Source organism: Rattus norvegicus, chromosome 20, assembly GCF_036323735.1.
Source record: "Rattus norvegicus strain BN/NHsdMcwi chromosome 20, GRCr8, whole genome shotgun sequence".
Classification (NCBI taxonomy): domain Eukaryota; kingdom Metazoa; phylum Chordata; class Mammalia; order Rodentia; family Muridae; genus Rattus; species Rattus norvegicus.
In genome coordinates this window covers 44,014,271-44,037,320 of record NC_086038.1, presented here as the reverse complement: position 1 = coordinate 44,037,320, position 23,050 = coordinate 44,014,271, and the positions used below count along the sequence as shown (strand labels likewise).

Genomic DNA, 23,050 nt, shown 5'->3' with positions numbered 1-23,050 from the left:
TAATTCCTCTGTTTTACTGATTCTCCTTATTTTCTCCCAGTCCCAAACACTCACAGCTAATATCACCAATACCCTGCAAATGATGACTGTCTATGCCTAGACTACCAGACGCTGCGGATCCTACCCAGTTCTTTTCCAATTACAGAACTGATAAGCACAGTCATCTCTTTCTTAGTCTCCACTTTCTGACTCAAGCTCAGTTTGCTCTGAGGCTGAACAACTTCCTCTATGTTTCCTCAGCTACTCCTCTCATTGTTTAAGTCCATCATCCCCCAATCTCCCCTGTAGCAGGGCTGACTTTCCCAACGGGCGCAGTAAGGATCCACAAAAATGGTTCCTTTTAAGTTTTTCAAATCAGCACGAAAGAAATAAAGACAATAAAATGATACAGTCTTCAGGTTATTGTAGTCATGAAACAGAGCTTAATTTTGCTAGAGAAAAGAATCAATTATGGCAGGAGTCATGCTATATGAAGGTGTGTCTCTTCTACATGCTCTGTACCTTCCCTCCCTGGGACCAATCCTTAGAAATGGCTCCAAGAGTAAAATATGAAGAAAGGAGACAAGAGAAAAGGATATCGTGCCTGTAATCTCAGCATCCGGAAAGCGGAGGCAGGAGGATTGCCAGGAGTTTCAAGCCAGCCTAGACTGAAGAGTAAGACTCCAAGGTTTTGTGCACGAAATCTAAACAAACAAATACAAAGCACCTAGCATTCATAATGCCTGGGTTTCATCCCCAACGATGCACACCACAGTACAGCAGCACACACTGGTCATCTTAGCCCTTGCGAGGGAAAGGCAGGGGGATCAAAAATTCAATGTGGGCCTTGGCTATACAGAGTTGGAAGCCAGGGTAAGCTACGAGAGACTTGGTAACAAAACAAAACAAAACAAAGCCAGGCAAAACACAACAGGACAAGCTCCCTATCCCACAAAAAGAGATACAGGAAAAAAATAGTCTGTACACCAGACAAGTGTTGAGGAATTTTCAATGTTTACATTTTGAGGGTGAAGGTTTATAAATTTTTAATGTCTCCATGAATAGATTGAGTCAGGAACATGGCGTCAGGTCGATTGACATTTGTGCCTGTGGAGCAAGTGAAATAGGCAGTAACTTCCACCGACCCCATTGCACCACCACTGCAAAAGGACATTTAGAGAACGGTGCCATGTGTGCCTGCCAGTGGGGCATGGGTGGTGTCCAGAGGAAGGAATTGTGGGAGAGCCAGAGGATGGCTCAAAACTAATAATCGACCGATCTGCGATGTCATCAGAACTGAGACCTTTGTCTAAGTCCCTTTTATTGCTTTCACTCACAGCACACTTCCTAGGGACAGGGCACCACACTGAACACCACACTGTACTACACCAGTGCTGCCATTGCTAGGACCTTCCATACCCCTCACCCTTCTCAGTCAGGAGTGATGTTTGAAATTTGTGGGGAGGAGGCATTAAGGGATGGTGTGAATTTAGAATGGACATTAATCTTGGGTCCTTACCCTTGACCCTTCCGGGTGCCTGTTCTTTTAATGACCTCGAGATTTACTTACTTCAATTAACATTCACTGAGTGGCCAAAGGGTATGTGACTCTTTTCTAGGGGCTACGAAGGAAATTGTCAATTGATATATATTTTTTTTCTCTTAACACGAGTTAAATTAAACACTTCCTGCTGAGCACCGCAGGAAGTTGAGTATTTAGCAGGAGTCAGTTGTCATGCTAACTCCTAACCAGCTTGACTTATGATACTGGGGTTCAGAAAGTAAATGCTATCTATAAAATAAGCAGGGTTTTCTTGCCCCGGTCACCTTATTGTAGAACTTGTACCCTTGCCTAGAGCACAGGTTTCTAGTCTCGAAGACTTTAAAAAAAAATGTCTCCCAGAAACAATTGCACAAAACTGATGACTGGCTCTGAGGAAACAATTAACAAACCAATCAGCAGTCAAGCAAAGCCAACCCCAGCCTACTTGTTGTATCCTAGTGACTCTGGTATGGAAAGCCATATCAATTGAATACAAATGCCCCCGGAAATATTTGCATTTCCTTTTTTTAAAAGCTTTATTTTATTTTTAAAGAAGACTTATTTATTTTATGTATGTCAGTACACTATTGCTCTCTTCAGACACACCAGAAGAGGGCGTGGGATCCCATTACCGATGGTTTGTGAGCCACCATGTGGTTGCTGGGAATTGAACTCAGGACCTCTGGGAGAGCAGTCAGTGCTCTAACCACTGAGCCATCTCTCCAGCCCCCAATATTTGCATTTCTAAAATTGCGACGTTACCTGCTTAGCTCGTTGGCTTCCTGTTGGAGGTTGTACGCGTGGTCCACAGCTTCTTGGACCAAATCATGACTGAGGTTACTCAGGTTGGACAGTTTCCCCTGTAGTTCGTTTTTGGCTCCATCTATCTCTGCATAAATTCCAGATGCATTCTAGAGAAAGAAAAACCAAATGAAAGGACTTGGGTCTAGAGGACCATAGAGCAGTCTCCCCAGATAACAACAGAACTGACCATTTTCCTCTTGTCATGTTCAGGCTTACATTACTGTGAGGAGGATTTGTGTACTCCTGCCTCTTCAACCCCTTTGGATTGCTTCCTCATCATGCAGAAGCACTCTATGTCTTCTCTAAAAACGAAACTAAATGTATGGCTTCTGTTGGCCCCACGTTTAGAGCCTATTAGTCCACCACCTTTCTATTCATGGAAAATCTCTCTGGGGGAATCTACCATCAGGGAGCCCTTCTCTCCAGCATCCAATTTCTAAATAAGTTGGGAAATACACAAATACAGAGACCGAGCATGTAGCCTTGTATCTGTCCAGCTGAGGTGGAAGTATGCCTCCAGATCTCAGCTAACTGGAAACTGGTACTCAATTTAAGAAGTACGGTTAATCTATCTGGTCAGGCAATGCGACCCCTAGAGGCCTTTGTGCCCAAAGGGCTTTATTATGGAAGAACACAAGGAAATGGACTTTCTGCCCTCAGCTTCTGTCCTGGAGCTGAGCAGGGCCTCTACCGTTATTCTACCTAAATTTATCAATAAAGTAAACCTTCTTTCCTCATAGGGCACAGTGAGAAAGTGGCTGGGAAGGTTTGCTTGAGTGGCCAGTATTTCTCTAGGAGCTGGGTCTTTCTGGCTTTTTATTCATCTGCCACCTTGCAGGAAAGGTGACTTTTATACTGTTTTCCTCCTCAGAATCAGAGCCTTGCTGTTTCTGTCATAGCTCCATATTAATCTGATTCATTTTGTTCTCTGCCAATTTAATCAGCTTTCTCCACTATAGCTAATAGACCAACCTTGTCTAACTGGTTCTCTTTAGGCTGTATGTATTTTTTTCCCCTGACTGCTGTACATAGTATTTCCCCATTCTGGAATGTCTTTCCTTTTTTTTTTTTCTTTTTTTTTTCGGAGCTGGGGACTGAACCCAGGGCCTTGTGCTTGCTAGGCAAGCGCTCTACCACTGAGCTAAGTCCCCAACCCCAATGTCTTTCCTTTCTAAACCGCAGGAATCTACTTGGAGTTCTCATCCTTCTGAATTCAGCTCAGCTATCGCTCCCCTTCTGAAGGAATTCCTAACTTCTTGGGCGAGCTAGTTGCTCTCGTATTCTGTTATCCACCCTCACTCTACTGTAATCATTTACATGATCATTCGATCATGATATTGCGAACTCTTACGTGACATTACAAATGCTTAGCAGTCAGAAACCGAGTTCAACTTGTTTTTGTGCCTCTAGACTGGAGCACAGTTTCTACCACACAAAATTCATTTCTTAGAAGTCGTATTAAGCCTTCAGCCATTTGGATGGTCACATTGTTTTGAATGATATAAACAGGAAAAAAAATACCACTGGCATTCCACGCTCACTCACTATCTTATTATTCTTTTAACAAATGTCTACTCTGCGCCTAGTCCATGGCTGCCCGACACTCTTGGAGAAGAGATAGAACACTGTTGCTGCTTTCAGGGGCTGCGATTGAGGGGAGACGGCACAGACAGCGATGATCACAAACGTGGACAAGCTAATTTTAGAAAGCAGAAGAGACTTTGAACAACACGCAACATGTAGGGTGGGGTGGACAGTGGCTGGAGGTAAGAGGACCTCGTGGATTAACTAGCCATGAAGATATGTGCCATTTAAAGAGCTAGGGACAGTAGGCACACAGGTCTTGATCGAGGACTCAATGGGGTGTTTGAAAAAATGAATTTGATGAGCTGCTGTGTTGTGAGTGAGGAGGAGAGTATGCTAAAGCATGAGGTCAGACAGGTGGGTGAGAGCTAGGTCACATAGTGTCTCGCGTGTCACGGCAGAGTATGGTTCTGATTTGTAGCGTCACTGGAAGTTCAGCAGAAGGAACGATACAGCTTGATTATATTGTAAAGCAATGTTTCTGCTAACAGATTGGGAATGCATCTAGAAGGGCTGCGTTGGTGGCAAATGCATCTCTTAGGTGCTTCCGTTTCCACCTCACAGGGGACACAAGGCAATTAGAGCTAGACAGCAGCAGCATAAGAGTGGGTGACATGTTTGAGATGACCCCTTTCTGGTGCCACCCTGCCTGGGCAGTGCATAGCACTCCTGAGACGACCCCAGACACCCAGAGACCCTGGGAACCACTAAGAGGAGCAAGTAAGTGGTGGAGAAATGGAAGAGAAAGAGAAGCAGAAGGATATGGGCACAACAAAGAGAGGCAGAACTGGAGACTCGAGGGTAGGGAGGAACAGCCTGATGTGAGTTACCAGTGATGCCACCTATGGCTATGGTGAGGTTCTGGCCTGTGCTGCCACTGAGGGCCACATCTGGGTCCATGGCCCTGAAGCTGCAGGAGTCTGTTACTACCACAGACATCCATAGTCTGTGCTGCCATTCAGGAACATGTTGATGTTTGAGGGCTGTGCAGAACTGGCCCCATTCCTCACCTGGCATCCTGGGAGAGCTGGCCCTGAGGGTGTGAGAGCATGAGAGCTGACACCACCCCTCACCCGCTGCAGTACTCAGGAGAGTGGGCCAGCAGAGCTGACTCTGGTTGCTGGAGTCGAAGAAGAGTCTCCCCATGGGAGAGCTGGCCTTGTCACTCACTTGTTTGCTGTGCAGTGACATGGATGAGAGACTGATGCCCTCTTCCACCTTCACCCCTTACTACCTACTCAAACAGGAGAGCTGGCCTTGGGGTCATGAAAGCAGGAACACTGTTCCTTCCCCTCACTGGCTGCCCCACTCAGGAGAGCCAGCCCTGCCCCTCATCTGGGTAGCACCATAGAGCTGACCTTGACTGTTGGGGCATGGGTGAGTCAGACTCAAGGAGTGAGCATTGGAAAGCTGGCCCCAACACTCGTCTGACACATAGTGATGTAGATGAGGGAGGGATGCTCTGCTTTGCCCCTTGCCACCTATGGCAGGCAGAAGAGCTGAGTGGGAGAGCTATCCCTGCCCCTCACCTGCACCTTGCCTGGGCAGCACAGTAGAGTTGGCCATCATGGGGTGGGTGAGGGTGAGCCAGCTCTGAGGGCATGAGAGTGGGAAGAGCTGGTTCTGTCCCTTGCTAGTTGTGGCCTTGGATGAGCTAAGTGAGGCATTGATGGAGAGATCACACCCATGGTATGGGTGTGGGAGAGCTGGCAGACTGACTGACTCAGAGACTTCCCAGGCCCAGATCCAGGGCTTTGAGTTGGCCCACCCTAACATCTGGCTTATTCCACTTCATATAATGGTCTCGAGATCTAGTCATTCTCTTGCAAATACCATGATCTCATTTTCCTTTATTTCTTCCTAATTAACTGTTGATGGATATCTAGGTGGGCCTCATCTGGTATCTATTGTGAGTAGTGGAAGATCTCCAAGGATCTTTTTGGTATGTTGACTTAGTCCTTCAATTTTATAACCAAGAGGGGTCCAGCTGGGTCATATGGTAGTTCTAGTCTGTAGTGGCTGCACGATTTTACATTCCCAGTGGGTAGTGAATAAGGTTAATTTCCCCCACATCCTGCTTTTGTTTGTTTTCTTGATGATAGTCGTTTTGATTGGCATGGGATGGATTCTCAAAGTGGTTTTAATTTGCATTCCCTGATAGTTAAGAATGTTGAACACTTTTTCTTCTGTTAAGGATGGTCTGTTTAATTTATGAGTTTATTTATTGATTGGATAATTTGGTTTGTTCGATAGCTTCCTAGGTAGAGCACGTAGGGAAGAACTATATCAAGTACTTTAATAGATTTACTCTGACTGTATCTGTGCTGTCAAAACTGCCAGCCACATGAGGCTCTTGAGGGTGTGAAATGCAGCTGATTCAAACAAAATAGAATTTCTAATTTTACTTAATTTTATGAAACTGAAATTTAAGTAGCTGTGTGGGCTAGCAGCTACTGTGTAATACAAGAAACTAGAGGTTCCTACGCCTGATATTATTTCACAATCCTACTAACTTGAATTGAATTGGGTTAATGTGACACTGAGCTGCTATTCAAAATTGCTATCATGGCAAGCCTGAGCAATCAAGGTATGTCCTTACCTTTATTATCTCATCAAGTTCCTCAAGAGTGAGCCGAGGTGTGATGAGAGAGTCTGCAGACAAACTCAGAGAGGTGCCCACGGCCTCCATCTGTTCCTTCACTCTCTCGTGTTGTTTCTAGAAGGAAATCGAAAGAGAGAGGACGTTATTGTGCACCACTAAAAAAAAATCCCTGAAGGACAAAAACTACATGACCATCTCATTGGATGCAGAAATGGCCTTTGATAAAATCCAACATCCATTCCTGACAAAAGTTCTGGAGAGATTAGGGATACAAGAGACATTGCCACATAAGAAAGGCAGTTTACAGCAAGCCCATAGCCAACATCAACCTAAATGGAGAGAAAATCAAAAGTAATTCAACTAAAACCAGGAACAGCCTAAGGTTGTCCATATGTTTAGTACAGTACTGGAAGTTCTAGTTAGAGCAACAAGACAACTGAAGGAGATCAAGGGGATACAAGCCAGAAGGGAAGAAATCGAAGTTATCTTTATTTGCAAATGATATGATTAAAAACACAAGAGACCCTAAAAATGCCACTGGTAAACACCCACAGCTGATAAGCACTTTCAGCAAAATAGTTGGATAAAGAAATGACTCACAAAAAAATCAGTAGTCCTTCTGTATACAAGCAACAAATGGGCTGACGAAGGAATCAGGGAAACAACACCCTTCACAATAGCCTCAAATAATATGAAATATCTTGGGGTAATGCTAACCAAACGAGTGAAAGACTTTTGTGATTTAAAAAAAAAACAACAACTTTAAGAGATTGAAGAGAGAAGCTGAGAAATTAGAAGATGGAAAGATTTTCCATGCTCATGGTTGATAGGATTGATTAAGCGAAAAGGGCCATACCACCAAACGTATGTACAGATTCAATGCAATTCTTATCAAAATTCCAACACAGTTCCTCACAGACCTTGTAAGGGCAATTTTCAGCTCCACATGGAAACACGCAGGCACGCATGCGCGCATGTTCGCACACAAACACCAAGATAGCTAAAAACGGTCCAGAAGAAAACCTGCTAGAATAATCAATATCCCTGATCTCAAATTATACTTCAGAGTAATAAAAAGAGTTGAAGTGTGAATTGAATGGGAGGAACTTGTGGGGTGGGAAGGGAGGAGGAGGAGGAGGAGAGCGGGAATATGAGAAGAGACAGCTCAAGATTAAGAGCCACATGAGAAGGCTATATGGAAAGATTCTACACATAGGAAGGTGTGAATGAAATCGCCCAATAATGGGGAGACAGAGCCACAACTGGACATCTCTTGTCATTAAATTAAAATTCTAGTATCAGGAATCAGTTACATCTAATTGAGTTGTAGGCCAAAGGGGTCCCATGGGAAACACCTAAAGTCCACATTGTTGCCATGACAACAGGTGGCTCTTCATAAACGGATTGGAAGGTCCCATTGCCAAAAACAATACAACTCACTGAATGGGAGAAATTGAGCTGATGCCTAGATAGAGTCTTCACCCTAACAAGCCAGTAGTGTCGTTGATATAGGAAAGTGTTCTATATGCTATCAGAAGAGAAGCATAAACGTCAACCCAGCCACAAAGCCAGTGATCTACAATGGCATCCTGCCTGCAAGATTTTCCAGTATAGTAGTGGAAAGTAGCTTGTGGGAGTAACCAAACAATATCTGATTCGATTTAAGGCCCATCCCACGAGATGGAACCCACATCTGACACTGCTTGGGTGATACAATACTTGAGGCTTAGACAGCCCAGAGGCTTAGGGTAAGGCCAAATATTGCTGTTCTATTAAGAGAACATAGCAGTACAGTGACTCCTCATGACACTGTGCTGTATTCCTAGCTCAGTGCCTCGCTCAGACATCATCACGGAAGCTTCCTCCCGAGGCAGATGGGAACAAATACAGAGGCCCCCAGCCAGACAATATGCAGACCTTGGAACACTCAGCTCTAAACAGAATACCTCATCAAATCTCTCCTCTCGGGGATCAGGGAACCCTAAGGAAGAGGAGGCAGAAAGAGTGAAAGAACCAGAGGGGACAGAGTTGTATAAATCAACACGAACACAGGAATTCGCAGACAGAGGCCCATGCACAGGGCCTGTACTATTCTGCACCAGCTGTGCTCTTAGATGTGCAAGGAGAAAAGGACACAAGCTTTCTCCAATGGATAAATACTGTAAGTGAGAATTTTGTTTTCTCCAAGGGAGCCTCATTGAGGAAACAAACTACTCTTAGGGGTAGGCTGTATGCTCAGTGGTTAGACGGCCAACAGAAAAAAATCACCACATCTTTAGAGGTTCCTTGCCTCCTAATGTTATGTTGGGTGTCTCATAACATTATGTCAGAGTTTTTCTTTTGATAGTAAAAAATATCTTAATATATATGTTATATATAAAATTATATAGATGATATATACAACATATGTGTTATATAGAAATTATGTATGATATAACACACATATGTTATTTATATAACATATATTTTTTTCTCTATTTTTACCGTACATATTCTTTGTGTATATATTGTGGTTTCCAACTTAGAGGTTTTATGGGTTTCCCAAATGTGTGAACGAGTGGGTTTCTCTGTCTATATTAGTTTCTTGGACTCGTTTCCTTCTGTTTGTTTAGTCCTATTCCAATGTTAGTTTTTATTGATCATATTATGTCATATTTTATCTTATTACTATTCCCTTAGAAACTGGTTTGCTTTCTAATGAGAGACAGACAGCAATAGATCCATAAGAGAGGGGAGTCAGGGAGGAACTGTGAGGGGTAGAGGGAAGGGGAATCATAATCAGCACATTTTATGTGAGGAAAAATTATTTTCAGTAAAAGAAAAAATATTTTGCCAAAAAGTTCTTAAGTGTGGGGCTAGGGCTATTACTCAGTAGTAGAACATGTTCCTACCATGCATAAGACCATGGCCTTGATGCCACCTCTACAATTAATTACTTACAGGAAAAAAACTGGGCGGTATAATTTCAAGAAAAATTTAAAATCATATTTTAAAGTGTAGAATCAAATTCCAATAAGGTTTCACTCATTCAAATTCACTCCTGTTAAAGGAAAGACTGCTATATAACTGAAATACTAGGCCTTAATTAAATTCAAATTAAATTATAACCTGGTATTTAATATTTTTTCCATTGGAAGAAATTAAAATTTCATAACATTTAAACACGGAGAAATAGGAAAAAGAGTGTTTAGTAATTTTGGAGTCTGGTTAGTGTTGAAAAAAGTATTGATCAGCAAGAACAATCAGTATTCACAAATGGTATCTGGATTACACAGCAGGGAAGGCTACTTTACATCCCTGTTTATACCCATTTGTTGACCAGTAAAACTGATGCCTGTGAGACATTGTGTTGGATCCTGGGAAGACAGAATGCATGCACAGCAAGAGCACTGCCTTTTGGGTGCTTATGACTTTAGTGGGGATAGACAAAATGTGAACCACAGGTGCACACACACGCACACATGCATGCACAGACACATGCACACACACACAATGCACACATCCATGCACGTGCACGCACAGACACACACAGAGGACACAAAGTCACACATTCAGTAATATCTTTGAAACTGGACCATAGATTATACCCTAGACGTATTAAAGATAATCGCATTGTTACAATTCATGGCTGTACCGGTGCAGAAGAGGGAGGGGCATCTTCTTAACTTGGGCTTTAGAAGGACTTCCTGAATCTGTCTGCCAACCTGATGTGTATAAATAACTGACCATGTTTTCATGGCAGGACTGTGTTGCGTGTGTACCCATATGTGTCTATGCATGGGAGTGACATGTGGCGGTGGGTGGTTTCCACAGTTTACATAGAATTCTCAGTAGATGCAAGAATAAAAGGATGTAAGAACTTTAGTGAGATGTGCTACGTAATGAGTCACGTAGCCTGGATCAAGGGCTAGACAGAATTAGATAAGGGAGCTGTGCACAACCATGTGAGCAAAGGAAAAAGGATGGGAAACTCCATGGCCTCTGTATCTGGGAGGCAGCTTTTGTATAGGAGTCAAGAAACACTCTTGCTGACCATCAGCTAGGAAGCAGCAGCAGCAGCAGCAGCAGCAGCAGCAGCAGCAGCAGCAGCAGCAGCAGCAGCAGCAGGACAGACAGACAGAGGCTTAAAATGTGTGTGCCCTGCTGTTCTTTTCCTAAGATTCCGCTCACGCTGTTCACTTGTGCTTAGTGGAAGGATTTGTTTAACCGAGCTAAAAGAGGCCTACCATCTGCCTGAAACGACTGCAACGCCAAATTCCCGATATCCACATCCGTGGGGGTTTTCTAAAAATGTGCGTAAGAAAGTTTTAATTAAGCACTAGATTGGCGTGCGTTTACTTTTAGAACTGAAGTCACTTTGCCCAGATGGCAGTGTTCACTTACTGCTCATGACAAAGTCCTGACACATGTCAGTATTTGCCAAATCCTAGTGCAGCAGCTGGTCATGCATGCCTGTGCGTTAATCTTCAGCCCATGGTGGGCCACTCTTACTGGTTGTGGAGATTACGGAACCCTAAAAATAAGTCAGTGGAGAACTGAGTACGGTGGCTCACAACATACTAGAATGGGTTCTCTAGTAAAGGTCCATGAAGAAGACAAGCCCTTTCTGAGATTGACAGCTCACAGTTGGAAAAGAGAACCCCATAGGGTTTGCGAATACACCAAGGCAGATCTTAGCTTCTTTGGTCCTGTAATGAAACCTTCCTTCTACGGCTGTGTTTGGGTCTTCTAGGTGGTCTCCTAAGTCCTTGTCTGGCGGGGCATGGTCTGGGCTGATAGCTTCTTCTTTTCACAATTTACTCTCCATATCAAACAGTTTAAAGTCTTTATGATTGAGCTCCTAGAAGTGTTAGACGACTTGCTGTGATCCTCATGTCTCGCACAAGTTTCATATTTCTGCTTAATGCATGTATGTTAGCTTGTTACCTATTATACATTTGTAAGTGTGCAGTGGTTAACTTTGTTCGAAGGCTCCATTTTATAGGAGTCCAAGCTCTTCACATGGCCTATGGAACCCTCTTTGACCTGCCCCATTAGCCTCTTTAGCCTTGTCTGTTCCTAGGCTCGTGCATTCCACTCAGGCAGTCCCTGCCTACCTACAAGGCAACCTTTATTTTCTCTTGCCCTGGCTACCTTAGTCATTCTTTCCTTCTTCCTGCAGAGGCAATCCCAAAATGCCAGGCACATAGCTGTGTTTCTCTATTGTGGTTGTCTGTGAATGGACCAACCATCCCTCTAAGCTAGAAGCTCCACACTACCACGGAACCCTTCATCTCTGAACCCTAAACCACCCATCATAACTCCTGGTACAAATCAACGTGTCAGTAAAAATTCATTGATTTGACGAAAATATCTTAGGACTTTCCAATTGCGAGCTGCTATGGTTTTCTTTCTCAGATCGCACTAGAGTTTATTGAAGATGTAGTGTAAATATATATTATAAGTAACCAATGGCTCTTCTGTCTGTGGAATTAGATATGTGCCTAGATATGTGTGGCAATGCTGCTCTACAATAAAGGTCAGCCTCAAGCACTTATGCAAGACTGGAATCAAAATGTCCTTTTATTTGGTTTTCTTTTGGAAGTGACTACCATGAACCTCCAAACTTACGTTGTAATCCATCCAGTGGTCCACAGATTTAGCGTCCATACATCATTATAGGTGGCAAAGAAACAATGGAGAACTTTAAGTAAGAGCAAGAGAACTGTTAGTGGATGGGGTACTCTCCGCAGGGTGGGGAGGGTGGTCTGAAGGAGTGGAGGGATGGAGGAGAAATAGAACAAGGTAATGGGCTGGGAAACGGCGAGGGTCAGAAGAAAAGAAATTGTAGAGGAACAGCAGACAGAAATTGCTTAGCTGGTAAAACTGGAGGGTCGTGTGGTTGACTGCATGTGGAATAGGCAAATAGGAAGTTGAAGGGCAGGTAGACTCCAGTGGCTACCTTTAAACAATAGTTTAGGCTTTACTAACAAGTTTGTTGTACGTACATCCATTCACTAAATGCTACACTGGCTACTATTATTCTAAAAAAATAGTGAATAAGAGTTTGCTCCTGTTAGAAAAATGTGGTGCGAGCCAGTTTGTGTGTGTGTGTGTGTGTGTGTGTGTGTGTGTGTGTGTGTGTGTGTGTAACTTTTACAACAATCTATTGAGGAGCAATGGCAACTGAAAATCTCATCAGTGGACCAAGTTTAAGTTGATCTTATTGACAATAAAATACTCAAATGAACTCCTGGATTTGCTACTGGCCATTTTTACTTGTCTACTTTGTTTTTTAGCCTAAGTTTTACAAACATGCCCAAGTTTACTTGTGTCATTTCTATGAGGATGGTTCTTCACTGGTGGTGGTGGGGATCACAAGCGTCGTGTGGAGCGGACACACAGTCAGCACTTCCTAGCCCTGTGGGTGTGGGCACTGGAGAAAGATAGGCTGGGCGAGCTGTGGAGGACTTAGAATTTTCCTCACCTTTTTGTGTTTGTGTGGTTTTAGCTTGAGTTTAACTCCCTTTCTTTATAGCTGCTGTCAGTGGCCCATGAAAATTCCTTTCCAAAAATGACAACTTTCTAAAACCTGCAAATATCCAAAAGACAGTTCTGGGCAGACGTAAGTTTGTCAAATAATCCTTTTCCCTCTGGAGAAAGCGGTATAGCCTCATGTAGGAGTAGAGGCACTGACAAGACCTCATTCTCACCCAAGCAAAGACTAAACATTTATTTATCACTGTTGGACTTAATTTAAGGCACAGATATGGTAGTAACTTACACTAGAGAAAAGTAACCATATTTAAAATGTGAGTGTGTAAGTATATCAACATTCAAATGTCAGCCACTTTTTCATATGAAGGTTTTTCACGTGTAAGTTCAGTCTGTCCATGCAGTTACAGTTGCCGCCCACTGTACCTCATGGTCCCGCTGCTTCGAGGTGATGGCTCTGTTCATGTCTTCTGCATCCCTGACATGGTCAAGGGCCTGGTTAATGGATTCCTGGAGGTCTGACAGCTTAGCATTGTAGTCATCCAGCTGCTCCAACACCACAGGGAGTAAAGAGCGGGTGTCGTTGTGCAGTCTCTGCCAGTTCTCAGCTTGGCTCAGCACTGAGGAGAAGTGGAGATACATTTAGTCTGGGCTCCTGCTTCACAAAGTAGAAAAAAAATATCAGGCCCTGGGCGCTTCAGGGACTGAGACAGGAGAGAGGGTCACAAAGGTAACCCCACCATTTCCAGTTAAGGGAGAGATGCTTTTCTCTTGGATCTAGGAACTCCTGACCTGTCAACTAAAGGACGGGCTTGATTCATTTTCCAAGAGGATTACCCTTTGTGCAAAGTCTAGGCTGTTTTACCTTTCTGCTTATTATCCGGATTATCCATAGCTTTATCTCACAAAGGAAAACTGGACATACTTATAGTTATTCCTATGAAAAATAGCCAATGTTTTCTAGGTAGTAATAGAACAAACATCTAATCTGTTTATAACACTCATTCTGACCACTTTACCCCACTGCTTCCACTCAGGTCAAACTCAATCTGAGGTTTTGGGTGGGATAAATATTAAATAGCAAGGACTCAATATTCTTAAAGTCTCCCTGAATGGACGCTTCATTCATGGCTCACAGGCACGTTTATTGATTGGATACCATGATTCTTGGTCCCTCCAACTTCACTAGGGAAGGACAGTCTGGTTAAAGCTTGCCTTCCTTTCCTTAGTATGAGAAAACATACACATTCCTGACTCAGTAAAAAAAAAAAGGTTTAAATGCAGTTACATATTCCAGGAGACTGAGAGAGAGAGAGAGAGAGAGAGAGAGAGAGAGAGAGAGAGAGAGGGAAAGGGAGAGAGGGAGAGAGAGAAGGAGAGAGAGAGAGAGGGAGAGGGAGAGGGAGAGGGAGAGAGAGAGAGAGAGAGAGAGAGAGAGAGAGAGAGAGAGAGAGAGAGAGAAGTAATTGGTCTTTTTTCCATGGGGCAGTCTGGTTAAATTTCAAAATAGTCAAGGAACTTGGGAACATCTGGCTCTGAAGCTGGAGTTCCAGCTCTCCTCACGGGCCTGGACTTCTCCTGTCCTTCTCTTTGATGCTAACACTTTGTTTGTTGTTACAATGAACCTTTATGCCAATAACTGCCTTCTCTGATAGCTACAATAATGGATAACAAAGGTCGGCGGGGCGGCATCTGTGGGAAGACGACTCGTGCTCTTTAACCGTTGCAGCCCCATCGACTCCCCTACAATCTAATAAAGCTCTCAGGCCCCTTCCTATCATGGATTTTCAAATGTGCAAAATAAAATACAGAAAATTTAAAAGCGACAACAATGTAAGCAAAAATAGCTAAGGTATAAATTCAAACCAGTAACTTTTCAATTTATATTTTTATTAATTTACCAATCAATCTCTATTAATGTATTAAGATCTAGCGATGGAATCTACAATTCTGATATAGGAGTGGAAGTATTTTGAGATACCAGTAACTGCTAAAATCTGATTTGAAATCTGTAATTTCCTTTGCTTGAATGTGTGGATTCCTTGCAACTTTTCTCACTGAGAATGTAACCAATTTTGCCCTTTGAGTCCAGGCTGGTCCTGACCGAGAGGACAGATGTGATGTGACTGAGTTCCAAGCCCAGGCATAAGGAGCCCTTGAAGGTCTATTCTTCCCCTCTCAGCAGGCTCCCCTGCCTGTGGACAAGTACATGCTATCTTCCAAGAGACAAAGACTCTACACGGAGGGAGAGGCCCAGCCTGCCTGCTTAGTCCTAGCATGAAAGTCACATGGGTGAATTTCACCTATGCCACATAGACTAGAGGTCAGCATGAAGGTTGAGATCAGCCTGAATAAGCACCCCATAAAATCAGGATCAAATAGATAGCTATGGTTTAAAATGAATTCACTCAGGGTATATTGGCAGGTAGCATTGATGAGCTCTATAGCCACCAATCAGGCATCTAATACTACTACTTTGTGTAGTGTTTATACTTATAATTAAGGACAGGCCATGTGTCTATTGGAGATAAAAACTTATCAAAAGTCAGGGCCATCAGAACATCAACACTGTTGACATTTTCTATAAAATTTCTTTCAGCATAGGCTTGGGAAGTTTATTTTTATTTCTTTTCTCCACCAACTTCTACTTCTTTGTTCTCTCTCCACAGCAGTAAAAGCTAGGAAGATTCTGCATAGAATTCTCTAAGCTGGTCCTGCATCAAAAACTCTCGATCAAAAACAATTTCAAGTTTTCCAGAATGAGTCCTCAGGCTGGGCATAGATTCTATACAGCTCTGAATGAGGAGACTTAGTTGTTTGACCAAATGTTGCTCTGCGCCTTGCTGTCCTTTCCTGGTCCCACTAGGAGAGAGAGGACATATGCTGTGTTGGCCAGGGGTGGAAGACACGTACATTCCTGGACTTCATCTGCCTCCTCATCCACAAGCTCCCGATGGGTGAGGAATGGCTGCCGGCTTCGGATCTCATCCAGCATTTTCTGGGCCAACACCAGCTTCTCCGCAATTTCCTCAGGGCCAAGTTCCTGATTCTCTCCATAGTAAAGCATCTTGCTATTGATTTCTAGGAAGAAGAACATGGTGAGCAGGAACAGGCAAAGGATGCTCAGGGCTGTGCAATCTGGTGGCAAGGCTTGGGACTGACCCTACAGGAAAGAGAGCTCATTCCCAGGCTGGGCTGGTACTATGCTGTGAGTGCTGGTGTCAGCATGAGAGGGCAGGATGAGGAGAGAGGCCAACCTGAGGAAACCACTCTGGGAATGGGAATGGGCTGCCCCAGAGTCTGACTTGGCTCTATGCTCATCCGGTATCCATGGTGATTCGAGAACACTCATACTCTGAGGACTTTGCTCAACATTTTACAGAAATACTTGGCTTGGAAAAAAATGTTTGGCAGTGTCTCCTGTCACTTGAAGCATGCGGTGGGGATATTAATTCCAATTTAGTCATCATTGACTTAGCAAAACAAAGCTCTAAGCCAAAACGAGAGTACATTTGTAATTGAGCCTTCCAGAGAATTTTACGATCAAGCTAGTAAAGAGATTAAAAAAAATTATTGTGTGATCGTTTTGCTTATACATATTTTTCCTGAATAATATATACATTATATATACAAAGTCATATATGTAGATACACGCATGCATACAGATAACATGGCTTTTCTATTTGCCTTCTGTGAATATTTTCAAGACTGGGCCATTTGACTTCAAGTCTGTTTGCCCTACATCTGATGTAGGCTGAAGATTTTAGAACCAAGGGGGCCATTGAAGCTTAGAGAGATTAGGTAACTTGCTTAAACTCTGACATGTAACAGTTCTTTGACACCCTCATTCCTGGTCCATATGATCAGAGGAGAGGTTGTATGGCGCCCTTGTTCTCTGGCAGCTCTGGGAGGAAGTGCTTTATCTTCCTGGCGTAATGAAATTGTGTGTCTGTGGTTTGCTATGATCTGTGTGGTTGTCCGGATAAGATGGGTGACAAACACTGATGTCACATAAATCACATCAGGGCGAGGGGTTGAAGGACTCTGGCAGCTATTTTAGGGTGGTTGGGAATGAGAAGTGATGTGCTATCCATGCCGTACAGCATTCTTGAATTTTGAAGGAACATAAGTGGGAATAGATGGTTTTAATGCACCGGACATTACTATGAGTGTTACAGGGAGATCAACTGATGCTAACCCCTCCAAAGCCCCAAGTATCAAAGCCTTAAACATTCACTCTTCACACAGAGTCTAAAGTATGATTTCTTGAAATAAACAAAATGTAAACCTCAAATGAACCAAACACACTGTCCCCTAACCCTACCCCCACCCCAAGTTCTGGTGGGGCAAAGCTGAATTATTTGCCATTTTGATGTAAATTCTGCTCAGTTTCAGGCTGTTTTGTTTTAGCTGTGTCTGGGATAGATTAGCACAAAGCAATACAATGACATTTGTGCCTTGGTCTTTGGAAACTATTCATACATTATTTTAAAGAAATGAAAACTGATGAAAATTAGCTTCCTACTTCCCTTTGCTTGGTATTTTTTTTTTCCTCTGTCCTGTCCCATGACCAAAGGACAAGTAAGATAGCTCAGATTCTTTTCAAAGGAAGCACCTAATGGCCAAGGTCTGGTTTGCTAAATAGCAAAGGTGAATTACTTCCTCTGTCTGGCTTAGAAGGGTCTTGACTTTATTTGCTGCCTAATGGGGCATTCATTTCTCAATTGGATAAACATGAGGGCATATGTCTAGGATCACTCTCACTGTTTGAATAAATCAATAGAATGGCGCTTTAGGAAAGGAATATTTTATCAGTGAATGCAAACACGTGAGCTAGGGAGGAGGGCAGTGGGAGGTCTGAAATGTAAGCCATTGGTTTCCACTGTACTTTACAGACATCCAAGGAAGCAAAGCAAAGGATCAATTTTGGCTTTATATGTCCCTTAGCCTAGAATACGCTCCTAGCTCCTCAGTAGAAAGATATGAATCTTTCACTGTGGGTCTCTTTACTGTCATTGTGCCCTGAGATGCCTTTGGTATTATCGCCTAACTCTTGATTTATAGCATAATAAAAGAAAAACCATGGAAACAAATCGCAGATCTTTGCCGACTCTAACCCGAGGAATGTCTCTTTATCCTAGAACAAATGCAGTCTCTTTCTGTTGGGAAATTGGAGACAGCTTTCACCGCACCGCTGTTAAAACAGTCTCCGAGATGCAGCCTGTATTTAGTGGAAAAATCAGAGCTCAGAGGAGTGACAGCTCCAGTAGGATGGGTAGACTCTGTCACAGGGCTTCAGGACAAGGAATCATCCAGAGCCCTCGTCCCTTTGCTTTTGGGCTACAAACCTACTCTACTCACTTGTCTGTGGTCACTGAGCAACAGACAGAGACTATTGGACTGGTCTGCTCTCGTTCTCCTCACACACACCCCCACCTCCAGTGTTATGACACAGTGTTTCAAAGTGTGACCTAAAAACAAGCCTGGAACTTGCCGTGTAGACCAGGCTCATATCTCCCTGCCTCTATCTCCCAGCCCTGGGGTCAGAGGCTTGCACAACCACGCCTGACATGGTTTATTTATCTACCAAAGACATATTCTGGGGCTGTGAATAACTGGAAAAATGGGACTCCAACTAAACTCTTTCCTTTTAAAGACACCGCACTTCCTCCAATAGAAAGGGACCGTGGCGTTCAATGTAAGTGGGATGCCTAGAGAGAGTGGCTGCGTATGTTTATTCTTGAACATTGAGAGATAATGCATAGGAACGGGCGTTCAGAAATCTCAGCGAGCAAAGCTGCCCTGAAGACGGTACTGAAGCTGAACTCTGTAGCCCTTTGAACACTGCGCTCCAGCACACAGCAACCCCTGACAGCCACTCTTCAACTGTCACCCAGACACCGAATGTTTCCTCGACGTGAAAAGTTAGACGGAAGAGAAGAGGCTCACCTTGGATTTTGTCCCTCATGCTGTGGGCTTGCTCGACGAGCTGAGTTGCCTGGTCAATTGTATCCGTGCTTTCCTTTTCAACCAGCGTCCCCTTCCTTGAGGCTCGGCTTCCCTACAGAGTATACGAGTAAACGTTAGATTTATGCTGTATATTCAACCATGAGCGTGGGTGAGTACAACGTAGTCACTCGGCAGACATGAGGAACCTTCCTAGCGTGCCAGCTCTATGACTTACTGAGTGGTCCTAGGAGTCATGCAGGGAGACTAGGTAATAACCAGTGCTATTAAAATTAGATAATATACCGAGGCCATTAGTCATGGTTCGGTCCCAACCGACCTCTTATCACATGGGTCTTGTCCTTGCAATTGTTTCTATATCTCAGGATGCCAGAATAGGTAATGACCCGAGTATGCCGATCACGTGGACAGCATTCTGATGGAAGGGCTTAACCATCGTCAAAGCGGGAATGATAGAGAAAGAGGGCAGATCCCGCAATGTTCCTACTGGGTGCTCCAACCACTGCTGAAACTGACTCACCACAGAGATTTACACACTAGGATAATACACCCTGGGATAACTGCTGTTTCCAGAGCTTCCTTCCAATTTCCCATCAACACTGATGGCCCTTGTGTGCAAACAACGGCTCAGGCGGATTTGGCACAGAGCGAATGGAACTTTTCCCCCCAGGGGCTGACTCCGCTCGGTGTGGTGCCTCTGTCTCAGAGCTCCGATAAAGCCTTTAACACCATTAAACCCCAGCGGCTGTGCTGTGGCTTTAGAAGAAAGGGTGTGTGTGCATGTGCACAGGCATGTACATATGTGTGTGCGTATGCGCATGTGTGTGTACATTTCTGGATATAGTCATGGGCAGGAGATGACCTAAAGGCCAGGACATTGCTTCCACTGCACCAGAGACGTGTACTTCCTTTTAACAATGGACAGGACAGACGGGTTGCTGAGTTAAGTAGCTAGGAGGAGGAGTTCTTCAGCCTGTATTTAATAAGGATCAGCTTGCTATTTCTGGTGCCTTTTTGGTTCAACTCTGTGATAAAAGGCTTTAATGATCATACAGATAGCAGGCTGAAGTCTGGTGGATGGCGTGCTGGAAGGCTACTGAGCAAGTTCCCCAGACTAGGGAAGTGGTTGCTCCAAACTCTCTCCTTTTATACAGTGTTCTACCTACAGGACTAGGGAATGATATCACTGGCGATGTTTTTGCCCTTTTTAGGATAAACCAAGCAAGTGTCCCTCTATAGTAACTAAGGAAGAAAATGCAGAAATGTTATCATAAAAGAAGCATTTAGACGTTGTACTGGTTAGGCTTATGTCATCTTGACACAAGCCATCAGAGTGGAGAGAGCCTCAGCTGGGAAAATGCCTCATCAAGATCTGGCAGGATGCAAGCCGGCAGGGCATTTTCTAAAGTAATGATATTGGTGAGAGCCGAGCCCATTGCGGGAAGGGGACTCCTGGGCTGATAGTCTTAGGTTCTACATGAACTCAGGTCAAACAAGACACGGGGAGCAAGCCAGTAAGCAGCACGCCTCCATGTCCTCCTCATTAAGTCCTACCTCTAGGTTCCTGCCCTGCATAACTTCCTGCCCTCACTGTGTTTGACGATGAACTGTTATATGTTATAGGGAGTGAAATAAAACCCTTTCCTCCCCAGGTTGCTTTGGTCATGGCGTTTCATCCCAGACAAAGGAACCCTAATTAAGACAGAAGCCATTTGTCAGCCAAGTCAGATATTCCTTAATACAAAATAGGATATCTGTGAGAGGCGACATGGTCATCAGACTCCGAATAAAGTGTGGTCCCCGAGTGTACTGTCCCTTCTGGGTCATCGCATCCCTTCCCCAACACCAGTCTTCTCCTGGGCTCATCTAAGACTTTCTTGAGAAAAAGTGGTGTGATCATGTAAAAATTAGATGTTGCAGAAAATAAAATGAATCTTACTCTTCACGCCACCCTCCGCTGCTCTTAAAACATAAATGTGACATATAATGCATTAAAAATGTTTATGTTGGATCCCATTTAAATGTTATATGTAGAAAAAAACGAGACTCGTTTTCAAAATTGGACACACACGCGATTATATATATGCATACTTTGGTCTTATACTTCAAAGAAATGTTCTACTGTTATGACTGTCTTTAAATTTACTTTTAACTTTAAAATGTGAAGAGACAGGACACCTAGAAGAACACTTTTAACTAATGGACACCAGAGGGCGCTGTGAGACATAAGGATGGACAGAGACCTATAGTCATTCTTTTATCTACATAGGCCTATACATATAAATGATGTAAAATGGATGTTTATTCCTGGAAATTGAAAAGTTACCAAATATCATACAGTATTTAGGGGTCTTAAAGGTCTAATCTATTTTATGGAGCTTCGTTCATGGAAGGAAAATGGTGTGTGCATGCGATCAAACAGGTGTGCCTTGCTTCAAAACAGAACCAAAAACCTGTAGTTAAAACATTACCTATAGTTATAAACTGGCTGATTAATTACACCATTACAATGGATTGATCATGTACTCACCCCAGTGGTGAATTTTCCTCATAAAATTAAGCCATGATGATAACCAATCTGTAGAATCACCATGAATTTTATTTTTTAAGTTGCAATTCTTTTGTGATTAATTTTAGTCACTACTCTGGGAAACACGTGGACATGGAGACAGTAGGAATATTGGTATGTTTCTTCAAACCTGAATGGTGGATGTCAACTTCTGTGGGCTTCCCTTCCTCCTGTTTAGGGACATCCAGATACCTGTGCCTCCCCCATTTAGTGCCTAAGCTGCTGACTCGAGTCTCTAGCTGTCCCGGGACATCTACAGGAACTGACTTCATACCTAAATTGTCTAGAGTAATTTAATCTGTACTTACTCATCCATTCTACCAGACCAAACTTTTCCCTCTTTGCTACTGTATCTTCTAGTTGGTCATATGACTTCTGATTGGTCATATGACTTCTAATTAGTCATATGACTTCTGATTGGTCATGTAACCCTTTCATCCCAACTGCCATCCTTGCTTCTGTCCCCTTACGTCTCCCCAGTCTCGTCCATCACACTCACTGCAAATCCTTTACAAGGGAAGGCAAGGAAGGAACCAACCTCTCTTTTCCCATCTCTGTGGCAATCTCCCATTGCACCCCACCCTCAGTCTTTCCAGACCTAACCTATCCTCTCTACAGAAGAAGGAATACTTCTGAAATGCAAATTTAGCCAGCTGTTTTGTTGTGAATACTTCAATGGCTTCAACGTTTGAAAACCACACTTCTCTGAGTATACTGGGCAAGGGTTCTTCATGGCCGAGTGGAGATGGTTGATGGTATCTCCGACTGTTAATTCTTGTCTATTGTCTTAGACTTAAATCAACTTCAAGGCCTAGGTCAAGATTCTTCTTAAACGTTTAATTTATTTTTTATTCGTGTGTGTGTACATGTACATACATGGCAAGCGTACAGAGTTAAAATAAGAACTTTTAAAAATGACCTGACCTGTCTCACGTGGGTTCTAAGGACTGAGCTCAGGGTGTTAGGCTTGAGTGGCAAGTTTTTACCAGCTAACTTCTTTCATTTTTTTTTTACTAACATTTAAAGTGTATATTGTATACACTAATGCACATTCCTGGATGCTCAATAGCTCTTATCTGTACAGTGCTATGCAAACAATTAAATGACTATCCTAGTTGCAGCACACATCAAATGTGTTAGCAGGAATGAATGCATAGAAAGTTCACCACAAGAGTAAATTTTCAAGAAAAGCTATTAAAATGGGAAGACCAGAAGATGCCCTTTATTAACTTTTACTGTAGATCTGGCCTTGATTATTTTGAGACACTCATGGGTCAGGCTTCTTAAAGCCTCATTGCTCGTGATTTGCTAGGTTTACCCAGGCTAACTGTATTCCTCAAAGTGGACCCTGTTGTTTAAAAGTTTCCTACTAGGTTGAAGCATTCAACACAGAGAAGCTCTGTAAACAGGAAAAAAATTCCAAAACCAAACCATGCCAAAACCAAACCAAACCAAAATAAACGAAACAAAACCAACTCAAATACATTCAGGAAATTCCTGAAACAGACCAGATTCACCAGGCCCCTCC

General features: G+C 43.3%; 1 protein-coding gene across 1 annotated transcript in view; it reads right to left on the bottom strand.

Moving 5' to 3' along the window:
- The window catches only part of Lama4 (laminin subunit alpha 4), a 141,075-nt gene that overhangs the window by 50,652 nt on the left and 67,373 nt on the right, over positions 1 to 23,050 (bottom strand). Inside the window, exons 9-13 of the mRNA NM_001309447.1 lie at positions 18,936 to 19,047; positions 15,900 to 16,067; positions 13,413 to 13,606; positions 6,510 to 6,626; positions 2,285 to 2,433 (exon numbers count right to left, since the gene is read on the bottom strand). Of these exons, the coding sequence (NP_001296376.1) occupies positions 2,285 to 2,433; positions 6,510 to 6,626; positions 13,413 to 13,606; positions 15,900 to 16,067; positions 18,936 to 19,047 (740 nt within the window). The remainder of the gene's footprint in view (positions 1 to 2,284; positions 2,434 to 6,509; positions 6,627 to 13,412; positions 13,607 to 15,899; positions 16,068 to 18,935; positions 19,048 to 23,050) is intronic.